A 24241-nucleotide genomic window follows, 5' to 3' on the forward strand; every position below is an offset into this window, starting at 1 on the left:
TAGATCTATGGCTCTTTGGACAAACTGCAAAAGACAAAGAGCACATTGATTGGGGACTACTTTCTCAAGCGAATCAAAACCCATATGCTGCTCAAGTGAGTATTTCTAGCAGCAAGAAAGGGTTTCAGATAGAATCAAAATGTTCCCAATGGTTTCTGAAACCTTAATTGTTGAAATGGTCTGTAAGCACGTAGCCATCAATCAATAAATAAAGATGTCTAAAAATAAAAAAAGGCTGGTGACTTCAGCGCTTGATGGACTGTAATGAATACGATTGAAGGAAATTATTGGCCGGCGTACCTGTCAGTCACTAACTGACTTGCCTGCCAGCGAGCACCCTGCCCGGGTGTCACATGAACCGAGTATTCTTGAGCCAGTGAAACACGAACAGCTGAAGCAGAGACAATAGTCAGAATTTAGCAGGCAGGTCACTTAAAAATCGTCTTCTCGCATTCGTCAGTCAGTGCACATTGATACATTTTGGGGGCGGAGCATTGTAGCGGTCTCATGGGAGGGGGTGGAACGTATCCGTTGCAACCCAGTGAAGATGCTAATTTCTATGGAGTTTTTTTTTGATGGTCATTTATCATGTTAACTGTTTTTCCTGTTGTGCTTGAATTCTCATACTTGAAAACATGACCAAAGCAACACAAAAACCTCAATAAAACCCATTTCCTTGGTTCACATCCAAGTCCTAGTCTCTGTTACATCCTCTTTCTCCGCCTCCTTCTCCACACTGAGAAGAAATCCTAGCAAGTTCCGCCTGTAGTTCCTCCGCTCTTTTAGTCTTGAAAGGGAGAAAGAGCTGGTTGTGAAACAGCATTTAGATCATCACGAGACTCTCAATCTCTCCATTGAAAGCTGTAATTCTTTCAGGCAAGTTAAGCGTTCCTTCAGGCAGGATGAGGCTGCCGTCACTGCAGCTTTTACACAACGTCTTCCCACCGCACTGGAATCATTTCTCTGATCAGAGATATCTGAGCTATAACAAAACACAGTGTAATCCAGAAGGAACATTGGCTATTATTTCCATTGTTGATCAGTCTGTTGAATATTTGTTAAATTAATTGTTTGCATTGTGCATTATTGCAAATCAGTAAATATCTGAATATCTTGGTCATATTAAATCTTTGAATAGCCAACTTAATGTCCAAATCTATTGAGATATTCAATTTGCTGTCAGAAAAAAGGATAAGATACCGTCTCCGACTTGGGAAGTTTTCACCATAAAATGTTTTGTTGTATTTTGACTTGACCAAGGACCTAAAGGTCAATTAAATAGTTGATTAATTGACTCAGTGTTGCTGTTTTAGACAAAATATAAAGTTCTTCTGCCATTTCTAAACTAAACTGTATTTGTTTACATGGAGTGTGGAACAATCTATAAATTGGAGAGGCAGTGGACTAGAGGCAGAAACTTGGACTATGGGCAGAAAAGGTCTCTGGTTCGTCTCTGGTTCGACTCCACGGAGAAAAAACAAAAAGACGAACCTGGACTGATCTGTCCAAAAATCCAAGAGGATTCTCCCTACCCTGTCTAGTGCCCCTGAGCAAGGCATCTTACTCCCCCAACATCTGCTCCCTGGGCGCCGTACATGGCTGCTCACTGCTCTGTGTGTCCTGCACCAGATGGGTTAAAAGCACAGGTTAAATTTCCCTCCTTGCATGAGTGTGCTTGTGCATGTCTGTGCATGTGTTTGGGACAAATAAATGTATCTTAATCTTTATCTTAAATCATTCAGAGAACAGATGCAAAGGCTACAAATGTACGCCTTGCATCGCCTCGAAGTATTTAAATAGATTCACATGCATATACAAACATTACGTCCAATTAGCCCAGTCAATCTACTGGTCGAGGTTCTTTCTCTGTGCCCAATTTACCTGAAAAGCCTGGCTAAATAAAGAATTCTATTGTCAAAGAAGAAGGTCAGTGCTAATAAAATAGTCAATGCTTGATTTTTCCTTGAATGATATGTTTTCTACATTTTTGCACATCTTTACCAAGGATGATGATGGGGTATATGACCCTTGAATAGTCAGCCACTACATCACTAGTGTGTCCCCTCACTAGAAATGTGAAGGTTCTTTTATCAAATGACTAAAATCACCAAGCTGCTTACTGGACCTTGGGACTATGCTTTTACACTTTATTTATGTTGGATTTAAGTTGGATATTTACGCTATAAACAGTTGAGTGTGATGGTTTGATGATGTTTAAAAAAAAAAAAATCCTCAAAATTTTGAGGCTGATTATATTTTCTTTGTGCGTGGGAAAGAAATACCTGGTATAGCACTCAGTAGAGTGTAGACCTCTACCAGGGGCCAACAGTCCCTTTAAATCCAATCAAGCTGCAGCAAATTACACACACTCATAGATATTAGTCCCCTATATGTGCCTGATATTTCTCATCTAAATCCATGAAGATTGTTGAAAACATAATTCGTTTTTAAATACCAATATCAATATCTAGTAATAATAATAAAGAAAGTGAAAAAATATTAAAGAAAGTGAAAAGAAATGTATCCACACCTAAATTAAAAGGGTTCTTTCCCGACTGGTACCACATCCTTCCACCAGGTTTCCCCATAATCTGTCGGACCCAAACCGTCAATTGAACTGCTAATCTCCCACACGCCAGCCCATCCTTGAATCGACGCAACGCTGTGCCATCTTTTTAACCCCATCAGACATGGAGCACAAACCATTACCCCCCCCCCCCTCTCCTTCCACAGCAGCGCCATCTCTGAAACTCCCTGCCCAAACCTATTGTCTATAAATACATATCATGTGGGCAGCTCCTTGGTTTCAGGTGCAGGTCAGCCAACTAGACATTTCAATTCCGAAGATGGATGCCCCATTTCAGAGGGAACGATAAGAAAAGACTTGAAAGGTTTTTCACCGCAGGAATCACATGTTTCTCTTACTTTTTCTCTAGCCTGACTGACAGCTCGAAGAAATAAGGCCTTTTTTTCTGATCTTTGTCCTACCTGACACACATCCATCTTAGGTGGAGCCGACTGTTGATAAAGCCGTACGTGAGCAGACAGCAATAGCATGCGCTCCATGTGGCGGTTTTATCGTTGAACGATGCAGTGCACTTATTCTGAAAGTCTCACCAGATGGGATTTCAGTTGTATTTTTTTGTTGTTGTTCTCCACAGCAGCTAAAGAGCTTCGGAGAGCCGCTGAGAAGTACTTTAACTTCAGCTGGATTTTGTTTACAGGTTGTCTTCCTCCCGGTGCCCCTGATGCGCTGGGCATCGCGTTCCTATGGGAACTGCCAGTGCCACTGTGTCTATTTTCTCCATGGACTTGAGTGGATTCCCCACCCCCTCAACCTTCCCCCTCATTGCGATTAAGACAGAAAATCGCCCCCGCTGTGCTCTGGTGTGTCCTTAGCTCTCCGCTGCTTCTTATTTCACTCCACAGCCGATGAATGCGTCATTGTTTTTCTCCTCAGTGTTTCTCTAAGTTACTCAGGGAGTGCATTTAACAGCTCCATTTAAACCCATACGGCACGCTACGTATATGAAATATATTCACAGGCACCAAGGGATCGCTAACCCTTCAGCCTCGGAACCACTGACACGCATTGGAAAAGAAGCGAACACACACACACAAACACAATCACACACACACATGCATATCTCTGAGCAATGCAGTTTACTCTTCCCACGCTTTATAACACTCTCATACATCAGAAGCCCTTGTCTCCCCACACAGTGTGGGATGGTGACTGCATTGTGACTCAGAGACAGAGACGCAGAGTGAGAGAACCAGAGAGAGGGAGAGAAGGATGCGGAGGTGGCAGGGGGATGCTCGTGCTCGGCCCATGAAGGGAGAGCCTGACAGGTCTTTGCGGATGGATTACATACAAGGTGTGGAGATCAAAGTTCTGAGATCCCACCTCCACTCTGGTGGGCCCGACTATGTTCTACACTCTTGAAAACAAAAGCTCCACGTGTTATTTACACATGTCACATATGGCCGGACGAAGAACTGTCCGTGCAGCAAGGTTTGGGTTTGGCCCTTTTCTTCCAAATCAGCAATTTCTTATTGCTGATTTGGAAGAAATACCCTGACCTTAACCATAACCTCTCCTTCTTCCATCAGTTTGCTAAAATGTCATGTTCCATGTCTGATTCAGCAACTCGCTTGTCGGAACAGACTTCAAGTGACTTTTGTTCACTCGATTGAAGGCCCCGATTATATGCATGTTTGTGAAGAGTTTAACTTTTCAAGTTTATTTAAATGGTCAGGTATGTAACAGTGTTGACAGGACTAAAACACAATACAAAGACAATTCAACATGAAGCTGAACAAAACAAAAAACAAAATTAAAAACTGCCAGACACTAGATTACATACATGGTTTTTCAGAAATGTTCTCGCAATACAGTCATCTCAGAAGTAAGGCCAGTAGGTAACATGGATAAGTGAAGTGAGTAATATACTGATGTGGCCGGCTCAGAGTCACTCTGGACTTAGGGAGATATGACACTGTGCCAAAACAGGTCCCCATGTTCACTGGAATCTTTTCTGCGTGTTGCCTTTATGCAGATGCATATTTTGCATTCGTGTAACAGTCACCATCTCCTTGTGCCAATGTGTTAAGCAGGGTGGAGTGGATGACTTCCAAGTCAGAAGCACAAGTTTCTAAGCAACCACAATTCTTAAGTGCAGTGCAATCTGCATATCATATGGAAATTGAAGAGTCTCCGCAGAGCATCCAAGGGTGGTCAGATTATGGTGTGGCTGCATGTCTCTAGATTAGACCTTTTGAGAGCTACTTTAAAATTGTAATCAAATAGTTATACAAAGTAGGGCAAAACCAAAGAAGGTGCAACAGTGATACCTCAGCGGCATCACACTTATCACATCGAGAAGAGTCTGATGGGAAAGTGAGGTTCAGTTTTGGTTTTGAGTAGTGCAATCTATGCACCTATCTTTGAATTTTGCTGTCTTTTTGGAGACATGAATCGATAGTGGCAAATCCAACACTGGATGTTTTTTGTGATTATTTATCCATTTCTCCAAATATTGTTGTTATATTAATAGAACAACAAGGAACCCAGTCATTACCACTTCCCAGAGCTCCGCTGATGTCTGAGTTCAAGTCCCTAGCCCAGGCCTCCATAAAGTGGTCAGAAGAAACTGGACCAGCCAGACATTCTAAACATTTTTATATGAGGGAGTTGGAGTCTTGAGGGAGCAAGAGATTTTCCAGGAAAGGTTGAGTGGTGTCGGGGGACTTAAAGTCTTGGCACACTACCTATACGAAATGCCTAGCATTAAGATATCTAGAAAAAAACGTGAATTTGGAAGATTAAATTTAGAACCTAAGTAACTAGCAAGAAGCAAATTGGCAATCAATACACAAATCGAGTTGTCGAGGCTTGAATATGGGATTTTGGCATATTGGTACAGCTTGACATTTTCTAATTAATGCTTCCAACAAGGCGTCCTGTCCTGGTCCATTTTATGGGTAAGAAATGTTACAAAAAAGTGAAAAGAAAAACATGTGTGTTTCGGTGAAAAAAGAAACACACCTGTGGTCGTAGAGACTCAAAATGTCCAAGCATGTTACCGCTGGTGTCCAAGCTAACATTTCATTGCAGATGATGTTACACTGCAGAATGAAGGAGAATCTCCTCCATGTGTTAAAACTTTGAGGCAGTTGCTGAGTGGAAGAACCTCCCTATAATTACATTTATTATTAAATATATATATTTTTGTGCTGTAATGTGTTTTTGTATGAGCCACCAGGCATTTTCCTGATACCTGTATCATAGTTATTAAACATGATTCACTATGCTATGCTAAGGCTGTGGAACGAAGTGAGACACCAAATTTAAGCCAGTTGGAGGCAAATTAAAATGAATTTATACATTTTAGCAGAGTCTAATCTGACAAAAGGACAATAGAGATCAAGTTTTCATTTTGTTTGAGAGTGCTCTGCCAACACTAGAATTTGTGCAGGAAAAAAAAATACAAAGTGGCCTTTTGAGTGTCTGTATTTGATTTCAGATTTTTATTATCTTTTTTCAATGTGGAAAATAAAATGCCATAAAATGGAAAATGAAAAGCCAGCACAGAATCCTCAGTTTTACGACAGGATATCAACACTGACTACTTTTGCATCGGACAGTGCAAGCTAAAATTACCAGGTTGCCTTTTGTACACAATAGTTGAAAATGAAGGAAATCCCAAAAATAAAAGTGTCCTTTATGCTGATAGGTAAGTTTGGAAATGCTTAAAGTGAATGTGTTGGGGCCACCACACAGCAGGAGAGCTGTTTTATGTCTGCGCTCCTGTTTGTATTGTCTGATCAGCACACTATCTGCTGTGGAGCCCCTGAGCATCAGGGGCATTAAACGCCCCAGGTTATTTGCGGAAAAAATTAGTTTTGGTTAAATGGATGCATTTCAAATTTGTTTGATTACACCCTGTGAACCGGTAAAGCACTATATAAACTCAAATGCAGCAAGCCTCAAGGCAACATTTGTATTAATACCGTATGCCGAGGCTTCATTTGTCATGTGGCTATGAACAAAAATATTGTATTAAACATTTTATTGTTTCCGTTTTCGCTGCGCTTAAATTGTTCACACTCCTAAAATAAATTTGTTTTTAATCAGGTGATCGCTCACAAAGAGATGCAATCGTCAAATGGGAACTTCAGTTGATTTTTGCCCCCCCGGGGACTGTTTATGTGGGCTCGCACTTGCAGACTCAGACTACATCTTACAAATATAGATTTTTTTATTCATGTCAAACCCTAATCATTAACATGACAAAGAAGCGTAACGATTTTGTCGGCTGTAGCATACACAGTATATATGCTCTGTAAATCACTTGGTCCCCTCGGAGCAAAAAAGTCTGACACCAACTTTATATTTTCATTTTTATTTTTCAGTGGCCTTGGGAGACTGCCCTCTATTTTTATATTAATACCACAGACCACTGTTAGCTCTCTGTCTATGTAGATAAAGAACTTGTTTCCAAACAGCCAATCACATTGCTCCATTCTAAAACATTTGCTTAAAGCGATAACTGCAGCATTCTAGATGGTCACACTGACAAACAGCCAGACAGCAGCCAGATGCACAGCACTAGAGCCACACACTCGGAACAACAGCTCACATTAGCTTTCCTGCCTCACTCCCTTTCTTATCTAACTGAAAAATGCCACCAAACTTTGTCCTGCACCTAGTTTTAAAGTGAAAGCCACCAAATGAACCAATGTGAAGGCATTAGCTGCGTTAAAAAGCCTGTAATGTCGATGCCCCTGCAAATGTTACGGGCCTGTATAGATGCTGCGGTGCTCCCTGCTCTTCAATAGCACTCACGGCTCTCTTCTTTTAATTGGGACAACATATGGCTAACTGTGTTGGTCTTTTTGATACTAATTTGATCTCTTGCAGTAACTTCTTAAACTGTGTTAAAAAACCCAATGTGACCGTCCTCTTCTAAATTGAATATATCAATATTCTGCTGAAACTCCTCCAACCAAATACATCAAACAGGTTGTTGCTCTCCCCCTCTGACCGGACCCGTCCCAGTGATTTCTGTATACGAGCCCCACCAGCGCCAGGAAACTGCTTTGTTGTCACCAATGCAATAATAAACACGTGGTCAAGGTTATGGAGCAGTTATACATTTATTTGCTTAGTTTCTGCATCGTTATGTCACCTGACGTCTTCCTTTGTCCCCTCTTCATAATAACCACTGACATAGATATCCTTGTCATTTGAACACAAGTCAGTTTGGGGCATTGACATGGATGGATAGGAATGTGTTATGTTTTTGTCTTTTGAGTGTTTAGGTTCCGCCTCTTTTTGAAGAGTGTTTTCAGTTATATTAGTACCTCCTTGTGTTTCATGTATATCCTTGTGTTTATGTTTGTATGTGTTGTGGTTTCTGTGTCTCTGATTTTCCCATTCCATGTGTTCTGTTTCCTATTTTAGTTTGTAGGCCCTGCTCCTAGTGTGTTGTCTTTCTTCACTTCCTGTCTTTGTGACTGTCTGCAGTCCTCATGTGTTCCACCTGTGTTCAATTGCCCCTGCCTTCCCTGTGTGTATATATGTCTCTGTGCTTCCCTTTCTCCTTGTCGGTTCATTGTCATAATGTTTGTCGTGATCTCCTGTGCTTGTCCGAATTCCCTGTCTTAATGCCTGTTGTCATTCTTTGTCTCCTGTGCTCGCCTCCCCTGCTTCTTCTCGTCTTCTCGTAAGCTTCCTGTGTTTTCCCCTGTGTGCTCTGTGTTTTTCCAGTTTTGACTTTTTTGAGATTTTCTGTTGGACATTTACCTAATAAAAGGACACTTTTTGTATAAACTCTGCATCCTGGGTCCATCTGCCTAACCCAACCCTGACAGTATAAGAACTTTATCAACCCCTCTATCAATGAAAGAACTGATGCTGTCTCAGACGATCGATAGATGTTAATAAAACAAATCTATGGGCTGTAACAAGCTGTTAGCACAAACATTTTTCTTAGAGAACAGTTTTGTTCCTTTCTATAAACGGATTGGTTTGTTCCTGTTATTTAATTTCTCTTTGTAACTGTTAACATGGCATTGCTTTAAATGAGCATCAGCAAATCCACACTGTATAAATTATGAAGGACATATGAAGGTGAGCTGAACGGATATAACAAGCAGTATGACTCTGCAACCTTGCAAAGGTTTAAGTCGATGAAGGACACATGACAGTGATGATTCCAGAATTATTCATATCTTTAAAGTAAAACCCAATAATGGCTTTTTAACCCTTGTGTTGTCCTTGCGGATGATCACACACACGCAAACTCTGGGTCAATTCGATGTTTATCAACTCAGATGTGGGAAATGTCCATTTCTTAGACATAAATCATCTGTTGTATAGAAACAAGCTGTTAAACTCAGATTTACTGGCTAAATGGTTCAGTGGAGAAAAATGCAAACTCTTGATAGTGCCAAACAATATATAGTAGTTATATGACACAGAAAAAATGTAACCGAAATTTAATTTCACAGAAATTCACTCAAATAACACAAAACAATAATGAACATGGTTTTTGGCCTTTGAAAATCTTTACCCCAAGTCTTGTTAATCAGTTGAGAAAAAAAAAAACACACTTTAAAAATGACATTTTTCCCTTTTTTGATTTATAACAGTTGTGCCATGCCTCAAAGCACTTTCTATCTGCAGTGAGACAGGGGGGCACATCACTCCACTACAACAATAACTGCAGAGATGGATAATCAATCACAGAAAACATCCACGAGTGGATTTATGTCTCTCAAAAAGACAGTAAAGTTCAAGCCTGGATTTAAAACGTTCTGAAAGAGATACCATCACCAGATAGCCCTTTGTAATTAAATGCAAGTCTCTAGCATGTATTATTCCCGGGATATTTAATCTGTCATGTACTATGTCCTTTGATGTCGAACATTGTAAACTTGTGAGGGTTAAATATGATGGTATTATGGCCACTGACTCACTGGTATGCGACGTTCCACCGGTCACTTCCTGTCCTTCGGGAGTTAAGCGCAAAATAAGTTTGATAATTATATCGAACTGTGAATGGCCTCATCTGAATTTGACACTTTCAGGCAAAGTGGAAGTGGACTGGACAAAATGTATTATTCACTATTCACACATTTAGAGACGCGTATAAACTTTACCCGCTCATCTTTGGACTGTGGAAGGAAACCAGTGTAACTGGAGGAAAGCCACGCAGGCACAGGGACAACATGCAGCACCGACAAGCTGCCCCAACCAAAAAAAACGCAATAACAAAAGACAGATGAAAACAATTCCTCAGTGATGTTTCTGTCGCACAATGCTGAAAGAAGACAAAAGCTAGTATTTAAAGGAGTGTGAGAATTTGATTTTAGCCAAAGCCAAAAGAAAAGATTTACTCACACTTGAGCTTCTGGGAATCGGAGCTGGTTTTTGGATTCCCGAAAAATAATTAACTGTAATTTTTGTTTGAAATAAGATTGGGCAACACAATCTACAGCAGATATGAAAGCAGTGACAAGATAAGAATCCTATTAAGCACATGAATGAGAAACTGTGAAAGGGCATATCCTTATCATGTTGTGATGCTCAGATTAGAAGTAAATGAGAGTAAATAAATCAATCTAATCTGCGTAGAAGTAAAGAGTTTAGTATTAAATCAGTGCATTATGCAGAGAGTTGAGATGTCTTCCTCGTATTTAATATTTTGCTTATAGGGAAGGTCATAGTAATTCAAATGAAAATGTTCCCAAAGAAAACAGCCAAAACCAATTCTTTATCCTAATCTTCATTAAATCCTGCCATTTTCTGGACCTATCTTCCAGGCTCACAGGTTGTTTCGGTTTTCTGTAGTGATGGAGATCTTGCAAACAGCAATGGCAGGCTCGTCACCTCCAGTGAGTCAGACTATTGCTGCATTCATGTAATCCTCAAATGGTCAATTTTCCAGGGAAGTCCTTCTTCCGGCTTCATTGGTCTTCCAATTATGAATTCGGAAACAACACGGACACTGTTGTTGCAAAGCAGTCAAATAACTTCATTGTTAAATTAAATATTTGTTCACTAGCAGTGTATCTTTCTGCTTTTAGGCATTTTCATCAGCCTTAAAATGGCTCATGTGTACTATTTTACCCCGAACATTTATGTACGTCATCACTGCAGGAGTCACAATTGACGAAATACTCACAAAGACGATTCCTCCTATTGAAAGACGGAATTTCGATGAGGCTCTGAGAACAGTGAATTTCAACAATTGCCTTGTGGCCATATAAGGAATGGAGATTCAAATGTTACGATTAGTTTGTGACATTTTCCTGGACTCCTATGGGACTTTGAAGGATCTTCTGACATTGCCAGTTCCTTAAATAGATTCATATTTGTCCAAAGGAAGTTATAGAACAATTATTAGTCCTTTGGCAGATCCTGAAGAGCATAGCAGGTGCCATCAGAGTGTACCTGCACTACCTCGAGGAGGTAGCTCCAGGAAAACTTCCATGTGTTCAGCAAGCAACCCAATTCAATGCAAAGTCCATTTGCCCACTTTTCCTCACTTTGAACTAACCACTTTGACGAAAAAGGCATTGGTGTCTGACTTTTGCAACCACTATTTGCGTAAAACTGTATTTCCAGCAGATGCAGCTACAAGACAAAGAACAGGGTTAAACTGCTGTACGACAAATTCTACCGTCAGATTTGATGTGTTACAGGTGATGCAACTTGACTCGAGATGAACTGTTTGCAGGTGGTCTTACAGAGAATGGAGTAAATATTGTGCTGTTATGGACGTGTGGAAGTGAGTATAATGTTTTGTCCTGATTTAACATTCAAATGCTAGTTTCTGTCTGTTTTCTGTCCATGTTTATATCAGGTTGGATATTGAAGTATTTTGTTATCTAGTGTCAAATATCCAGAATAAAGGCTCAACAAATAGTTTTGTGTATGTAGGTGGATTATTATTTTAAACTGCATAGCTGTAGGCCCATATAAATTGTTCTGTTTATGAAATAATAACAAATCTACAGGACAATCCTTCATCTTAGTCTTTTGTATTGATCAGAGTTTTGATGAAAGGTTTGGGCCACTTTTAGATTTCAAATTGGTCTGCAGCATTCTTGGAATGTCTGCATTATTTGTAATTTGTCACAATCTAAAGAGGAAGGGGAAAACGCAGAAACATGTAAGTTTTGCAAATGCATATTTTATTTTGGGCAGTGTGAAGACTAAAACTGATACCTAATTTTGTTCAAATTTTTTATACATTTGCAGAAATTAATAAAAACCTCATTACCATCTGTGTCATTTTGGATTATTAAGTGTGGATTAATTGCTTAAGATGCCATTTTAATCAATTTGAAATTATATCTACAGCAAAATCTAAAAAAACGTGAAGGGGTATGAAGATTTCATGAGCCCACTGTACCCCAAGGCCTTATGACAGGAACCCAACCCAGGGAGCCAGGAAGAAAGAACCACAACTCATGGGCTCCCTGTAGTTCAGATAACTGATTTCAGCTCACATGCTGTTATCAGGCTTAAGTTATCCTCATGCAGATAGGACTGATTCAGGACTGATTTATTATCCCTGCATTACGTTTATCATGAGTACCAGAAAACTTTTGATTGAAAAAAAAACATGAAATAGCCTTTTTTTTCTTTCTCTGCTTTAACACTTCATGTCTGAGGGTCTAAGTGTCACGATGAACCTTTAGGATACGAAAGATTAAAGCTGTGAAATAAAAATAAAATGTATAAAGTGTCAGATGTATAAAATAATACTGTAGGAATCCTGCTTCTGTACGTAACCACATGGTGTTGGCAAGATGAATGTGAAGGCAGCTTTTATTTTAAAGAATAAAATGTTAGCACCATGCTCTCATTAAGTTGTTGAAGGCTGATTCTTTTACAGGCTGAAGAGATAACATCTGCCCCCGAAACATTAGTTTGACTTTGTTGAGTACTTTCTTTGTTCTGCACCATATTTTGTCGATAGGAAAACATGTTTGCTGAGTTTTGGTGTATGACCAACAATAACGGGATGAAACACTCAAGCATCTTATCAGACTTAAACTGAGCAGTTATGTACTTGTCAGTGTTGATTAAAGAGTTTTATAATTCTGTAATTGTCATTTCAAGCACTGCGTAACTTAATGTCAAACATGCTTGGAATAGGTTTAATGCTTCACAATAATTATGACTGTAAAAAAGAAATGCATCATCACACAAGAAAAAATAAGTATATATGGACTGGATTTAGGATTCTAGTTGGGTTTCTTACGACCCAGTGCTGACTCTATTGATCTGCTTTACTCTCAATAATGGTTCTTTCAGAGTACAAACCTTTATTTTAGTTTGATATTTCCTCAATTCTAATTATAGCTGACAAAAATTGATTCCCATGTAAAAAAATATCTACATTATTCCATTAGAAATTCTAATTTGACTTGTGTCCAATCTTTGTTAGTTAGTTCTTTAATTCATTCATGAATATGAGATGAGTAAGACCGTGACCACAGACAGAACAGACTACACACATGCACACACACACACACACACCCAAAGCCTCTTGTATTGGCTAGAGCTAACCTCTGTACAGCTGTTGCACTAGATGTGTGGGGCGAAAAAAACAGGTTGAAAAGAAAATCCATTTGTACAAAAAAAGAAAAACACAAACAACAGACGACCATTTGCTTAAGTCTGAGAAATCCAATTCTTGTAAAGTCTTCAGTTTAGAGGACCGGACACTTCAAACCAACATCTGCTGATGTTCTGGGTAGAAGAAAATCTTTATTTAAATTTTTTCTTTCCATTCTCGCTATGTAAGAAATACATCTGTGAGTTGCCCAAATAGCAGAAATTATTGTGGCTAACTCCAAATGTGGCAAACAAGACTAAAGTCTGGAATATACAACAGCAGAAATGTCTTACAGTGTTCGTGGGATTCAAGGTGTTCTGGTTTCAGCAGTGATCACTCCTTTTCCTGGCGGGTTAGCTTTAAGGTCGGTCGACACATTTTCTAATTGTGTCATTGTGTATTGTCAAGAAAAAACTGTCATCACTAATGACTTATTTTCTTGGACCTGGCAGGCTGTGGCCAAGATCTGCTGAGCTTCTTGTGGTTGTGTACCAGTGTGTGTGTGTGTGTGTGTGTTCCTGTATCCAGTGAAGGTGTGTGTTTTGACAGGGTGTCACCTCTGGGTGTCATTCCAGGTGATACCGCCGAGGAGAGCAGCCTTTACAGTCATCCCACAGAGCCGCCTCCTGCTCTTAACAAGGACACAGAGGCATGCAGATGGAACAACACACACACAAACACACACACACACACAAAGGGCTTGATCTAGCGCACAGCAGCCGTAAACTCGTACATTACAGTCTAATCCGAGGTAATTCATCTTCATTGTCCAAGTCATCAAATCTGGAATACCACGGTGAGACAGCCAGACCAGCATCGAATGTCCTCACAGCAGAGGAGACTGGCAACATGAACACACACTCTAATTCCCTATTTTCTCCCTCGCTTGCACAATTTCACCCTTCAAAGACACAACGCAGTCTGTCAGTAATAGAGCACTTTTTCCTCTGAGGGGAAATGAGGTTTCAGGACTCGAAGACTCAACCAGATTCCTCCAAAGTAATAAAAAAAAAATAAGTGTCTGAGGGTGTGATGGACTGAAGGGATGTAAAATGAAAAAGACAAAAGAGGGAAAGAGCGGCAGAGAACAGGTGAGCGGTGACAAGCTGCCTGTCAGACCACAGAGGAATCCCAATAGCATCTTAACATCACCTATTCTCCTGCAGTCTCACATGAGTGATGAGGCAGGGGAAAAAAGTTCAACTTGTCTTTTCTCTAATTCTCACACTTTTCTTTATGGCAGGAAATTAATGACTTTTACACACGCACACACACACACACGTATACACACACACATTTTTCTGCTCGCTCATCCTGGAGCGGTGCTTTTATCATCACCTGGTAAGTAGCAGCAGTAAAATTGCTTAATTAAAGCATGAATGTTTAATAAACCCTCAGGCTGCGTGAGGAGGGACCTGAGATAGGCCTTCCATTTACGGGCAGCCTCTAGGAAGGAGACAGACAATTCCTCAACTTGCTTCACACTGACTTTAAGTACAAGTGAGTCCTCTGACAGAGAACAGGTGGAGCTGATAAAGGCCAGACACTTCATGAGGGGGGAGGTCACTGCCTTGAACTTTGTTGAAATGCAAAGTTTTTAATTTCTTTAGTAGCTGGGAGTGTCAGCGTCTGATCCGATACCGTGACCTTAACCCCATGCAGGGCTAATTTTACTTGATTCTGCCTCCATACAGGCTTAGTCACTACACAGTCACTAGACCGACCAAATGTCATTTTTTTTCAAATTCCTCTGATCAGGTAGGTACATGAGTCAGGATTCATTTGTGGTGGATCAGGCATCTGATTAGGATGCTTTTTATTACAGGTTTTTCAGGCACATTCAACCGGCGGGAGGCCCTAAACATGCTGGAGAGATTATCACTCCCAACTGGAGGATTCTCCAGGAGAAGCTGGAAAATGATGATGAGTGACTGACAACTGGACTCCTTCACCTGACCTGCTGCAGCTGCAAACTGAGCCTCTATAAGCAGAATAAAAGGTGGATGGGTGAATGAAAAACTAGTCTAGTGGACGACCAAATTAAAATGATATATCTCCCATTTCTTTAAAACCCCTAATATCAATGTGAGGGCCACCAAAATCAGTTTAATTTATTGACAGTAAAGCACGACTGTCAATTGAAAGATAATATGGAAGATGTCGCAATACTTCAGAAGATGAGAGAAACCTTTGACCTGCGGGTGGTGCTTGATGAATAGCAAGTCGTGGTAAATGGGCTGCATTTATACAACACTGTTCTTGTCTTAACAACCACTTAAAGTGCTTTACACTACAGGTTACACTCACCCATTCATACAGCTCCTCTATATGCAGCACTTTTCTATCACACATCATTCCCACTCTGAGGGCACAGCTGTCAGGTGCAAGTTAAGGGTCTAGCTCAAGGACACATCGGCATGAAGGCTGAGTAATCCTTTGTAAATGGATCATTGAGATGTTTCATTGGGTTGGAAGGACATAAACTATGAAGAGAATCACACCATCAAGACCTGGTAATGACAGAAACATCAATAATACTTAATGTGACTGCAAAAATTCAACTTTAAACAGATATAGTCCATTTTTTGTACCCATTTATATATATATATATATAAACATATATTCTAAAATACGTAGATAAAGAGTGAAAGATCCTCTGATTCCTCTGGTTTCATTGACAATTCAATAAGAGAAAAATGGAAAAAAAAACGGTCCTCAGATTGGTTTTCCCTTCAGGAAAGTTGTCATTTTTATTTTAATTCAGCTGCTTCTTATTGTCCTTTATCTCTACAGGGGCAGAAATGTTTGAGTCATTAACATCCTCTATTGCAGAACTTATTCAGAAAACATGATTTCTTTTTTCAAAATTTACTTTGATGGTTTAGAAATACACAATAATTAAATAAGTGGTAAGGACAATAATGAACATTGTTCAATAGCAAATATAACAGCCAAACTAGTGCCCCTACCTGCTGCAGGAGAAATGTACCAAACCTTAACAAATCATTGCTGAAAATGGAATAAAGGACTAAACCATTTATGATGTGATAATCCTACGGTAAAGGTTTGGTTAGGTTACGACAGATAAAAACCTGGTTAGTTTCAGGGAAACAGTGGTTTCCATTAAAACAGTGATTATACTGAGAGGATCTTTGTCATCATTCATTACAATAATTAACTTGTGGTCAAGGTCACACAATGATTGTGGTCATGAAGATAAACATTTAATGGTTTGATACAGGCACGATACAGAGGCCAGTGTTATGTCCATCCATTCACCATGACCTCCTCCCCACACAGATAAACTCTGATGCTCAATAAAATGTTTATTAGAATTCCTCCTTCGCCCAATCATCACAAAACTGAGGTTTTGCATAACCTTCTGAAGTTCATTTTTTTCCCTTTTTTAAATCCATGTCAAATTATACAACACAATGAAGAGCACATCAAGTGAGGGAGCCTGAATACTTTACAAAACAAGTACATGTTTTCAATTGTGGTGTCTGACACTTGTGTCAATCATGAAGTTCCTTTAATGAAAAGCGAAAAGTGAATGTATTGATGATAACTAATTTGCATTAATTTGTACAGTAATAATTTTAGTCACTTCTATGAGGGAGATAAACCATTCACAGATAGGAGCATGTGTGTGTGTGTGTGTGTGTGTGTGTGTGCGGGAGAGACGCTCCACATGAAAACCTCCCAAACAGGCTGCTGGGCTCCCTGCAGGCGGAGCGACCTCTACACCAGCATGGAGCATCTCACTGCTATCTCTCTTTCAGTGTATTCCAGCTCACACACGCCCCCTGTGGTGAACACCACACCTCACTCTCCCCACACCCTCATACACATACACACACAAAATCAGCTTTAATCTTTCTCTCAGTCAGCCACCCACATTCAGTCACGCGGGACCAGTGCGTGGTTGCACCAGCGTACGTGCCATTTCCTGCTGTGACATTTCACCACATGTGCACCAGAGCTGCATATAGTGTGTGTGTGTGTGTGTGTGTGTGTGTGTGTGTGTGTGTGTGCATCCGTCCACGCATGAGAGTGATAAAAGTGTATCTAATGCATTAGCCTCCTTAAGGATTCCTCAGTCCTCCGAGTTGAGGTAGGTTGGAAATCCCTTAGTTTAGCAACAATGTGGTCCAGCCACACCGAGGCGTGCAGGGAGAGACACTGCACTCACATTCATCTTCCTCATCTGCAGTCGGCTGCCAGCAGCAGGAGAGGAAACTGCAAGATAGGAGGGTTCATGAGTACTGCTTCTTTTTTCTTATTGTTTTGGACTGTGGGCGGGTCTGGTCCTTTGTATCTTTACCCTCCTTTCACATTCAATATGTGGGACAGGTCTGATCAGAGTGTGATCAAAAGCAATGAAATTACGTATGAGAAGACTTTTCTGGGAGTCCCTGATGGTCAGTGGAGGCAGTATTGTTAAAGCTCAAAGAGATAACGTCCACAGATGCATTTTTTTATTCACACATGGCAAAACAGTAGAGGCCTGTAGAGGGCCGTGCTGGTGGAGCCTATAGTGATTGACAACACTTGTCAATCTACTCAAGAATTGCTTTGGTATGACTCTGAATTTGGACCAGCAAATTTAAACCCAGAACCTTCTTATTGTAAACTAGTAGTGCTAACCACTGCACGACCATGCCATCTAGACCATACAAATGTAGGATGTTCAAGGGTATTGTTCTAATCTAATAGCATGAGTTTGGCTTTGATCATTTCATCAAAGGACCAAGGTGTACAAGTCTTCCCAAGTATTTAAGAGAAACAACTAAAGGTCCTCAAGAGCAAGTGTTTTGTTCATCCCTTCTGGACTACTGTAAGAACATGTGCTCTGGGGAGAAGGACCTGCTCCACATATAGATATGCGTTCATTTTAAGCTAAATAAACACTAATGAAAACATAATATTAAAGAATATATTCATTTCTACCAATAGATCTCCCTAAATGCTAAACTCGCGTCCAATAAATGTGAAATGTGTCAGACTTCACATGTTTTGATAGTATCCCTGAAGTGGTTGACTCAGAAGTGAAAACGCAGACAAAAAAAGGATTTGTTGTTGACAGCTGCATTGGTGTCACTACTATGATGCTACACTTTCATCCAAGAATCAGGATTTGAGAACTGGAAAATGCTAAATAAAACTGAGGATAAAAAAAGGATAAACACGATAAAAAAAGAAGTAAAAAGGAAAAGTAAAATGAAATGTGTTCAGTAAGGTGGGTTGTCTTTGTTTCCTCAAGTACCTGTAACTGTGACAGTCAAGAGATACATGGTGGGCCAAACCGACAGAAAGTACATTTCTCTTCAACCATCCGTATTCTAAAGCCACTTATCCTTTGTCCTATCCCAGCATGAACTGGGTCAGGGGAGAGGACCATCCTATACAGCCCTATGACGGAGTGCTAAGACAAAGCCTTTATAATGGTGGATTCATTTAGATACAAGAATGGCACACAGTGAAGCACAGACCTCCACCGAGGCTAAACAGTTCCCTTAAATTCATTCAAGCAGCACCACATTTCACACACTCATAGACAATCTGTTCCCTGAAGAAAAAGATTTATTTTCATCAAGAATCATGAATTATTCCAAGGGACAATGGGGAAAAACTGACCAGTGCACTGTAGATCATATAGGGGAAAGATGGCTGTACAAGATAAAGCAGTCGTAATCAGAAAATAAATGACAACCTCTCAAGATTTTCCAACAAAATTGGGATAAACCGTCGTACATGTACATTTGCACATATGGCTAATGTGGATTATTAATTAAATCATTTATAATGTTGTAAACATACATGTAAGGAACATGCATATTCCACATAATGATTCCCCATAACAGTCTAATAGATTTCTTATCAAGGTCTGCTTTCTGCTGTGAGGCGTCACTGCTTACGGCCGAGGCTCCTCTCTGTGTCTTTGGAGTCTGTGACACTGTGTCCTTGTTTGAATATTTTCAAAGCTTTTCTGCTTTATTACATATTTCACGCTTGAAAATGACTGAAAAGCTGAAAGTGTGTTTGCATAATATGCAACCAAGGTCAGCACCCAGATAATCCAATGGCACGGTGGACGAGTTTCTCCTCTCCTTCACCTCAGGTTTACTCTGCTGGTCACTTCTGCTGCTTTTCTTTTTTTTTTAAAGCTATCACAATCGTGTCTCTTTTGTTCAGATTGAGTCATGAGCCTTCTCATCTCCTCACATCCCTCTGATCCACCCTTTAATCACTCACTGCCTCCCCTGCCGTCCACCGAGGGCGCACAAATGAATACTACCCCGCTCTGCCTTGCACCTCACGACACATTTCCCCAGACCCACATAGATGCACCAGCATATTCTGCCACAATGGATTTTCATGGACAGCATTTCGGGACTGAATCCACCAACAGCCAATCATTTGTTCAGAACCTTTGACTGTGTCCATTTCAATGTCAGAGCATTTCCAAACATAGCCCTGACGTCACCTCTCCTCTCATCTTAGGGTTATGGTATTAATAATGACGTTTATTTATTCAGCACTTTTCTTAACAATGTCACAAAGTGTTGTACAGGAAGAAATAAAACCAGACAGGCAAATAAAATGAGAATAAGACAAACGGCCATGAGCAGAGGAAAATGGAACAATAAAAGAGATGAGATCATAAATAAGATTAGTAAGTGTAAATAAAAGCCAATGTCGTTTTTTAAAAGCTTTTGCGAATAAAGAAAAGTTTAAAGAAGGATTGAAAAGAAATTTCGCCTGTTTAATGATTGGAAAGTTGCATAACACAGGGACTGTATTGGCAGCAGACCTGTCACACTTTGTTATTAGGCGAAAGCTGTTAGTGACTAGCAGATCTGAAGGTCATATAAAAAGATTTAAAACATGAAGGCAGCAACAAAGTGGAGTAATGATGGCAAGAGGAGAGGGTGAAGTGACTGTGTTTTTTGGTTATGAAGATGGTGTGGGTGTGCTGTTATGTTAGTGCATGTTAGTGCATGTGTGCCCTGAGGACATTTATGAAGTGAGGTGGTTCTAAATCTTATCATCAGTGATTTAAGTGAAACACGTGGGTGAACACGCTAATTCTTGCCCTTGTCTGTCCTGTGACGTGTAGCTGGATTGCTTTTTTGTCTTACCTGCACACAGGGTAACTTTGTTCAGATGTGTGTTCAGGAACCAGCACCTATATACTGTATAATCAACACCTTGCTGATGACACAAAGAGGAGAGGAGTGTGGCCGATGGAGCATTTGTTTTTTGTTCGATATGGTGGTGGTTTGGGCCATCATCTAATGGCATTGAATATCGTATATGCCTTCAACGATTTCTCACACAGTGCAGGGGTGAACACAGTGAGTCGTAATAATGTTAAACAAAGCTGTGGTCTCTAATACACAAAGTATTTACTGAAAATGTTTCCTGCTAATATTTTATAATTCTAAAACTTTTCTGGATTCTTTTTTATTTTCCCCAGATTCCTGCTATTCCGAGATAGTTCGATGAAACCAGAGTAACATTAATACATTTTGTGTGATGCACTATTTCATCATTTAAACATGAAAAGGTCACATCAGAATCAATAGAGGGGCGTTGTATTGATGAACCAATTGACATTGCAAAGCCGACAAGCAAGCTGTATCATCTCTGTCATGCCAGAGATCACCAGGACAATGTCCCATTTAGTATCACTAACAAAAAATTGATAATGACCCCCACCTACACACAGGGCTTCCCCTACTGATGAAGAAGATGCTGAGATACTGTCACGCCATCATTTCACATTGTTAGCTCGTATTTTCTAAATCATTTTTTAAAACAGGTAACCTTTGTGAATACAACATCTAACTCAGTTGAAGAAACTGTGGAGAAGCCAGAGCTTTATAGGCGGGTTTAAGAGTTGAGACGTCATCTTCCCAGCAAGCCACATGGCTACATCCATGAAATATAGTCGCAGAAACACTGCTGCAACTCAAGCTCAAAAACAAGGATAGGATTGTTGCATTCAAACCACCTGAGTGCCAGTGAAGATGATTCACATCAAGATATTAAATCTAAAAATGTTCATTGCGGCAAGTCTGGCAGTGTCTTTATTTTGCCTCCTGTCACTGTTTATTCAACTTGAGTCATGTAATCATACGCAGCTACGCTGGCCTGACGTGTTTGATTGCCTTTTGAAAAGTAACTGACATACTGTGTGAATGACATCATTCAAATCTAATTTTGACATTACGCACCTGACACCCCTGTACTTTTATACTTTGTGGTATCAGAGAACTCCCTTGTCTTTCCTTAACCTAGACAAGGAACCTCCCCATCTTGTCCCATCAGCTAGACCTCATCCAGCGTTCCAGTGCTCCTGGACTTTGTCCTAGCCCTTCTTTGCTGCCGGGCTGGACCCTCAATCCCTCTGCAGAGAGGGAGTGAAACGGTCCAGCTATTTCTTGCCTAAAACAAGCAACAGTCATCTATCCTCATCAAGATGGTCCCACATCAGACAACTCAGCTCTCTCAGCTCTTATTAGCCTCTTCACTCTCCTTTATTCTCGTCTGCCAGTCTCTGTATCTGCTGGATTCTCCTCATTCATCACTCACAACTATCACCCGTCTCTAGACCGCACAGAAGGCCATAACCACCCGGCTCCCCAACCTATTTCCACACAGAATCTATTACATCTCCCCAGCCTCTCTTTTTCTTCATCCACCAATTCAATCCATCCAGTCATCCATCCAGCCAAATATTCACCGACTGCCCGCCTCAACCATTTCAGCTCATCATAGGGTTCCAAAGCCACTCGATCACTGAACCCAGGATTATCATCGAGGAGACACTTTGCCTATGTGAGTTTAAGTACACGGAGCAAGAAGAAAAGCTATAATGCATCATTCAGTGGATGGTATAATTCTTATTTTTTCACACCTTAAGGCAGAACCAGTCCACACCCACTGTTGAGTTACATAAGTGCAATAACTAGAGGAGAGGAGGCTGGGGCAGTGAGGGGATATCAGTCGCTCTGGAGACTGGAGGAGGATCAGGCAGGAGATACCCACCGCAACATGCCTGCTTGGCTGGCTTCCCACGACTGGCTCAGTATCAGCCCACTATCAGCCTGGGGAGGGAAAGATGGGGTTGCAGCGTTGGTAGCTAAGAAGAGGAGGAGGACCGAGAGAATAGGACCACAGGCTGATTATGGGAAGCGACTGACAAGCAGAGGAACAAGGAAGAGATAGATGGTGGAAAGGTTAGGGGGAGAAAGGGGAGCCGAGTAATGTTCCATCCCTCTGGCCATAGTCCTGACGGAGCCAGGATAGAGATGTCAGGCCACATCCTGTCTGCCGAGGGAAGGAGGACCGGGATCCAGCAGCAGACAATTAAACATCAAGCCACAGGCCCTTATCCCATCTTATTTCTGCCTCTCTCCTCCTATCTTCCTCTATTGTCTCTCCTTACCTCATCGCCCCCCCTGCTCTGAGAATCCCCAAAGCTATCAAATATCAGCACTTGATTCTCCTTTGTTTCTACTGGCTTCCCGGATTCCGATCGAGTGTCCCTCCCTGGACGGCAGATGGTCAGAATATGGTGCCGACCTTGCAAGGTCACAGAGCTTGCTTTCATTTGCTGAAACCCAACACCTTCCATTTCCCTCTCCGTCCCTTTTCCCCCTCTACTCCAGCCAAAGCACACCACTTGCTTTTGCAGCAATTTCACACAACTATTCTCACTTTTTACCAATGACAAACATTTTACACCCTAATTGCTGCTGAAGATGCTATTTCTCTTTTGTTTTTCTTGGCACATGCAAAACTCCGAGGTGACCTTGAGGTCAGACAAAACAAAAAGGATTAATCTGTTTTACCCATTGGAAGCATGACTTGTCTTTGCCTATAGCTTTACAGAGAACCTGAGATAATTATTTAACTTTGCAGTAGATGTATGAACAGTGAATTAATCCTCTTACAAAGAAAACAGTTTTTTTTAGTTAAACAAATGGAAAAAGCTTTTCAACTCACCATTTATCTCAGCATTTTTTCCACTCTCTTTCACGCTGGGTAAACAGTTTTCCAGGTAAACTCCATTGTGATAACAGCTATCCCCCTCACTGAGCTGTGGTGGTGGCTCCCAGCACAAACATGGCGTCTGCATGATGCCACAGGGCCTGTTAGATGTGCTGGATGCCAGACAGTCCTCCAGCCACTGGCACAGCATCTGACAGGCTGCCATGCTGGGGTTGCGCTTGCCCACTACCAGGTATTCTGTTTTGAAATCCCTGTCACCAGCGGAAATGGCTGTGGCCACCTTAAGAGGTCCCTTCCTCATTTGGAGGAACTGCTTTCCAGCCTCCAGGAAGGCCACCGGAGCAGAGGAATCACAAAGCTTCACCACCTCGTCGAAGCTCTCCATGCCCAGGTAAGTGCGTGTGGTTTCTAGGAATGAGTCGTACTGGAAGGTGCGAAGCTGTGATGGCACGCAGTCCACTGTGGGTTTGGTCAGCTTAATGAAGATTGTGTAGCGCCTCGGATCAGGGTTCTGCAGGGTCCAGGAGCAAGGCATGCTGGGGAACACTGATGATGACAGGAAGAAACCGAAGAAACGGTTCTGGACTAAGGTGGAACATGAGTCTGACTCTGGGCCAGAGGGAGCTGCATGACACCAACCATCCATCAGCAACAGAGGGGCAAAATACAGGAGTATCACTGGGAGAGGCCATCTTGCTTGGACACAAATCTGAGAGAGAATTCTTGCCATGGTTTGCAGTTAAGGGAAGGAGAACGAATGATAGGTTGATGCCTGTTTTCAGCAGTGCTCAACTAAAAGCTGTGTGGTGCAAAAAAAGGAGGGGAGGGGGAGAAGGGAGAAGAAAAGGACGCGGTGGAGGAGGAAGGAGACAACAGTTGCTCTCAAAGATCCAGCGATCGGCCCATGGCTGCATCAGTCGACCCCGAGATTCTCACGAACCTGTGAAATGGAAGAGACAAGATATGAATTACACTTTGGATCTGATCAGACAACGGAATGGGATTACACTGATTCTGTTTATCTCCACGATGAGAAATCTCTTTCAAATGTTATTGTTGGTGCTGTAAGCTGAGAGCTACTGCAG

At 41.1% G+C, this 24241-nt stretch overlaps 1 protein-coding gene across 1 annotated transcript in view; it reads right to left on the reverse strand.

Moving 5' to 3' along the window:
* Positions 1 to 23886, reverse strand: part of adgrb1a (adhesion G protein-coupled receptor B1a) — a 105927-nt gene extending 82041 nt beyond the window's left edge. Inside the window, exon 1 of the mRNA XM_061081375.1 lies at positions 23151 to 23886. Within this exon, the coding sequence (XP_060937358.1) occupies positions 23151 to 23886 (736 nt within the window). The remainder of the gene's footprint in view (positions 1 to 23150) is intronic.
* Positions 23887 to 24241: the final 355 nt, after the last annotated feature.

This window comes from Limanda limanda, chromosome 11, assembly GCF_963576545.1.
Source record: "Limanda limanda chromosome 11, fLimLim1.1, whole genome shotgun sequence".
In the NCBI taxonomy this organism is placed as follows: Eukaryota; Metazoa; Chordata; class Actinopteri; order Pleuronectiformes; family Pleuronectidae; genus Limanda; species Limanda limanda.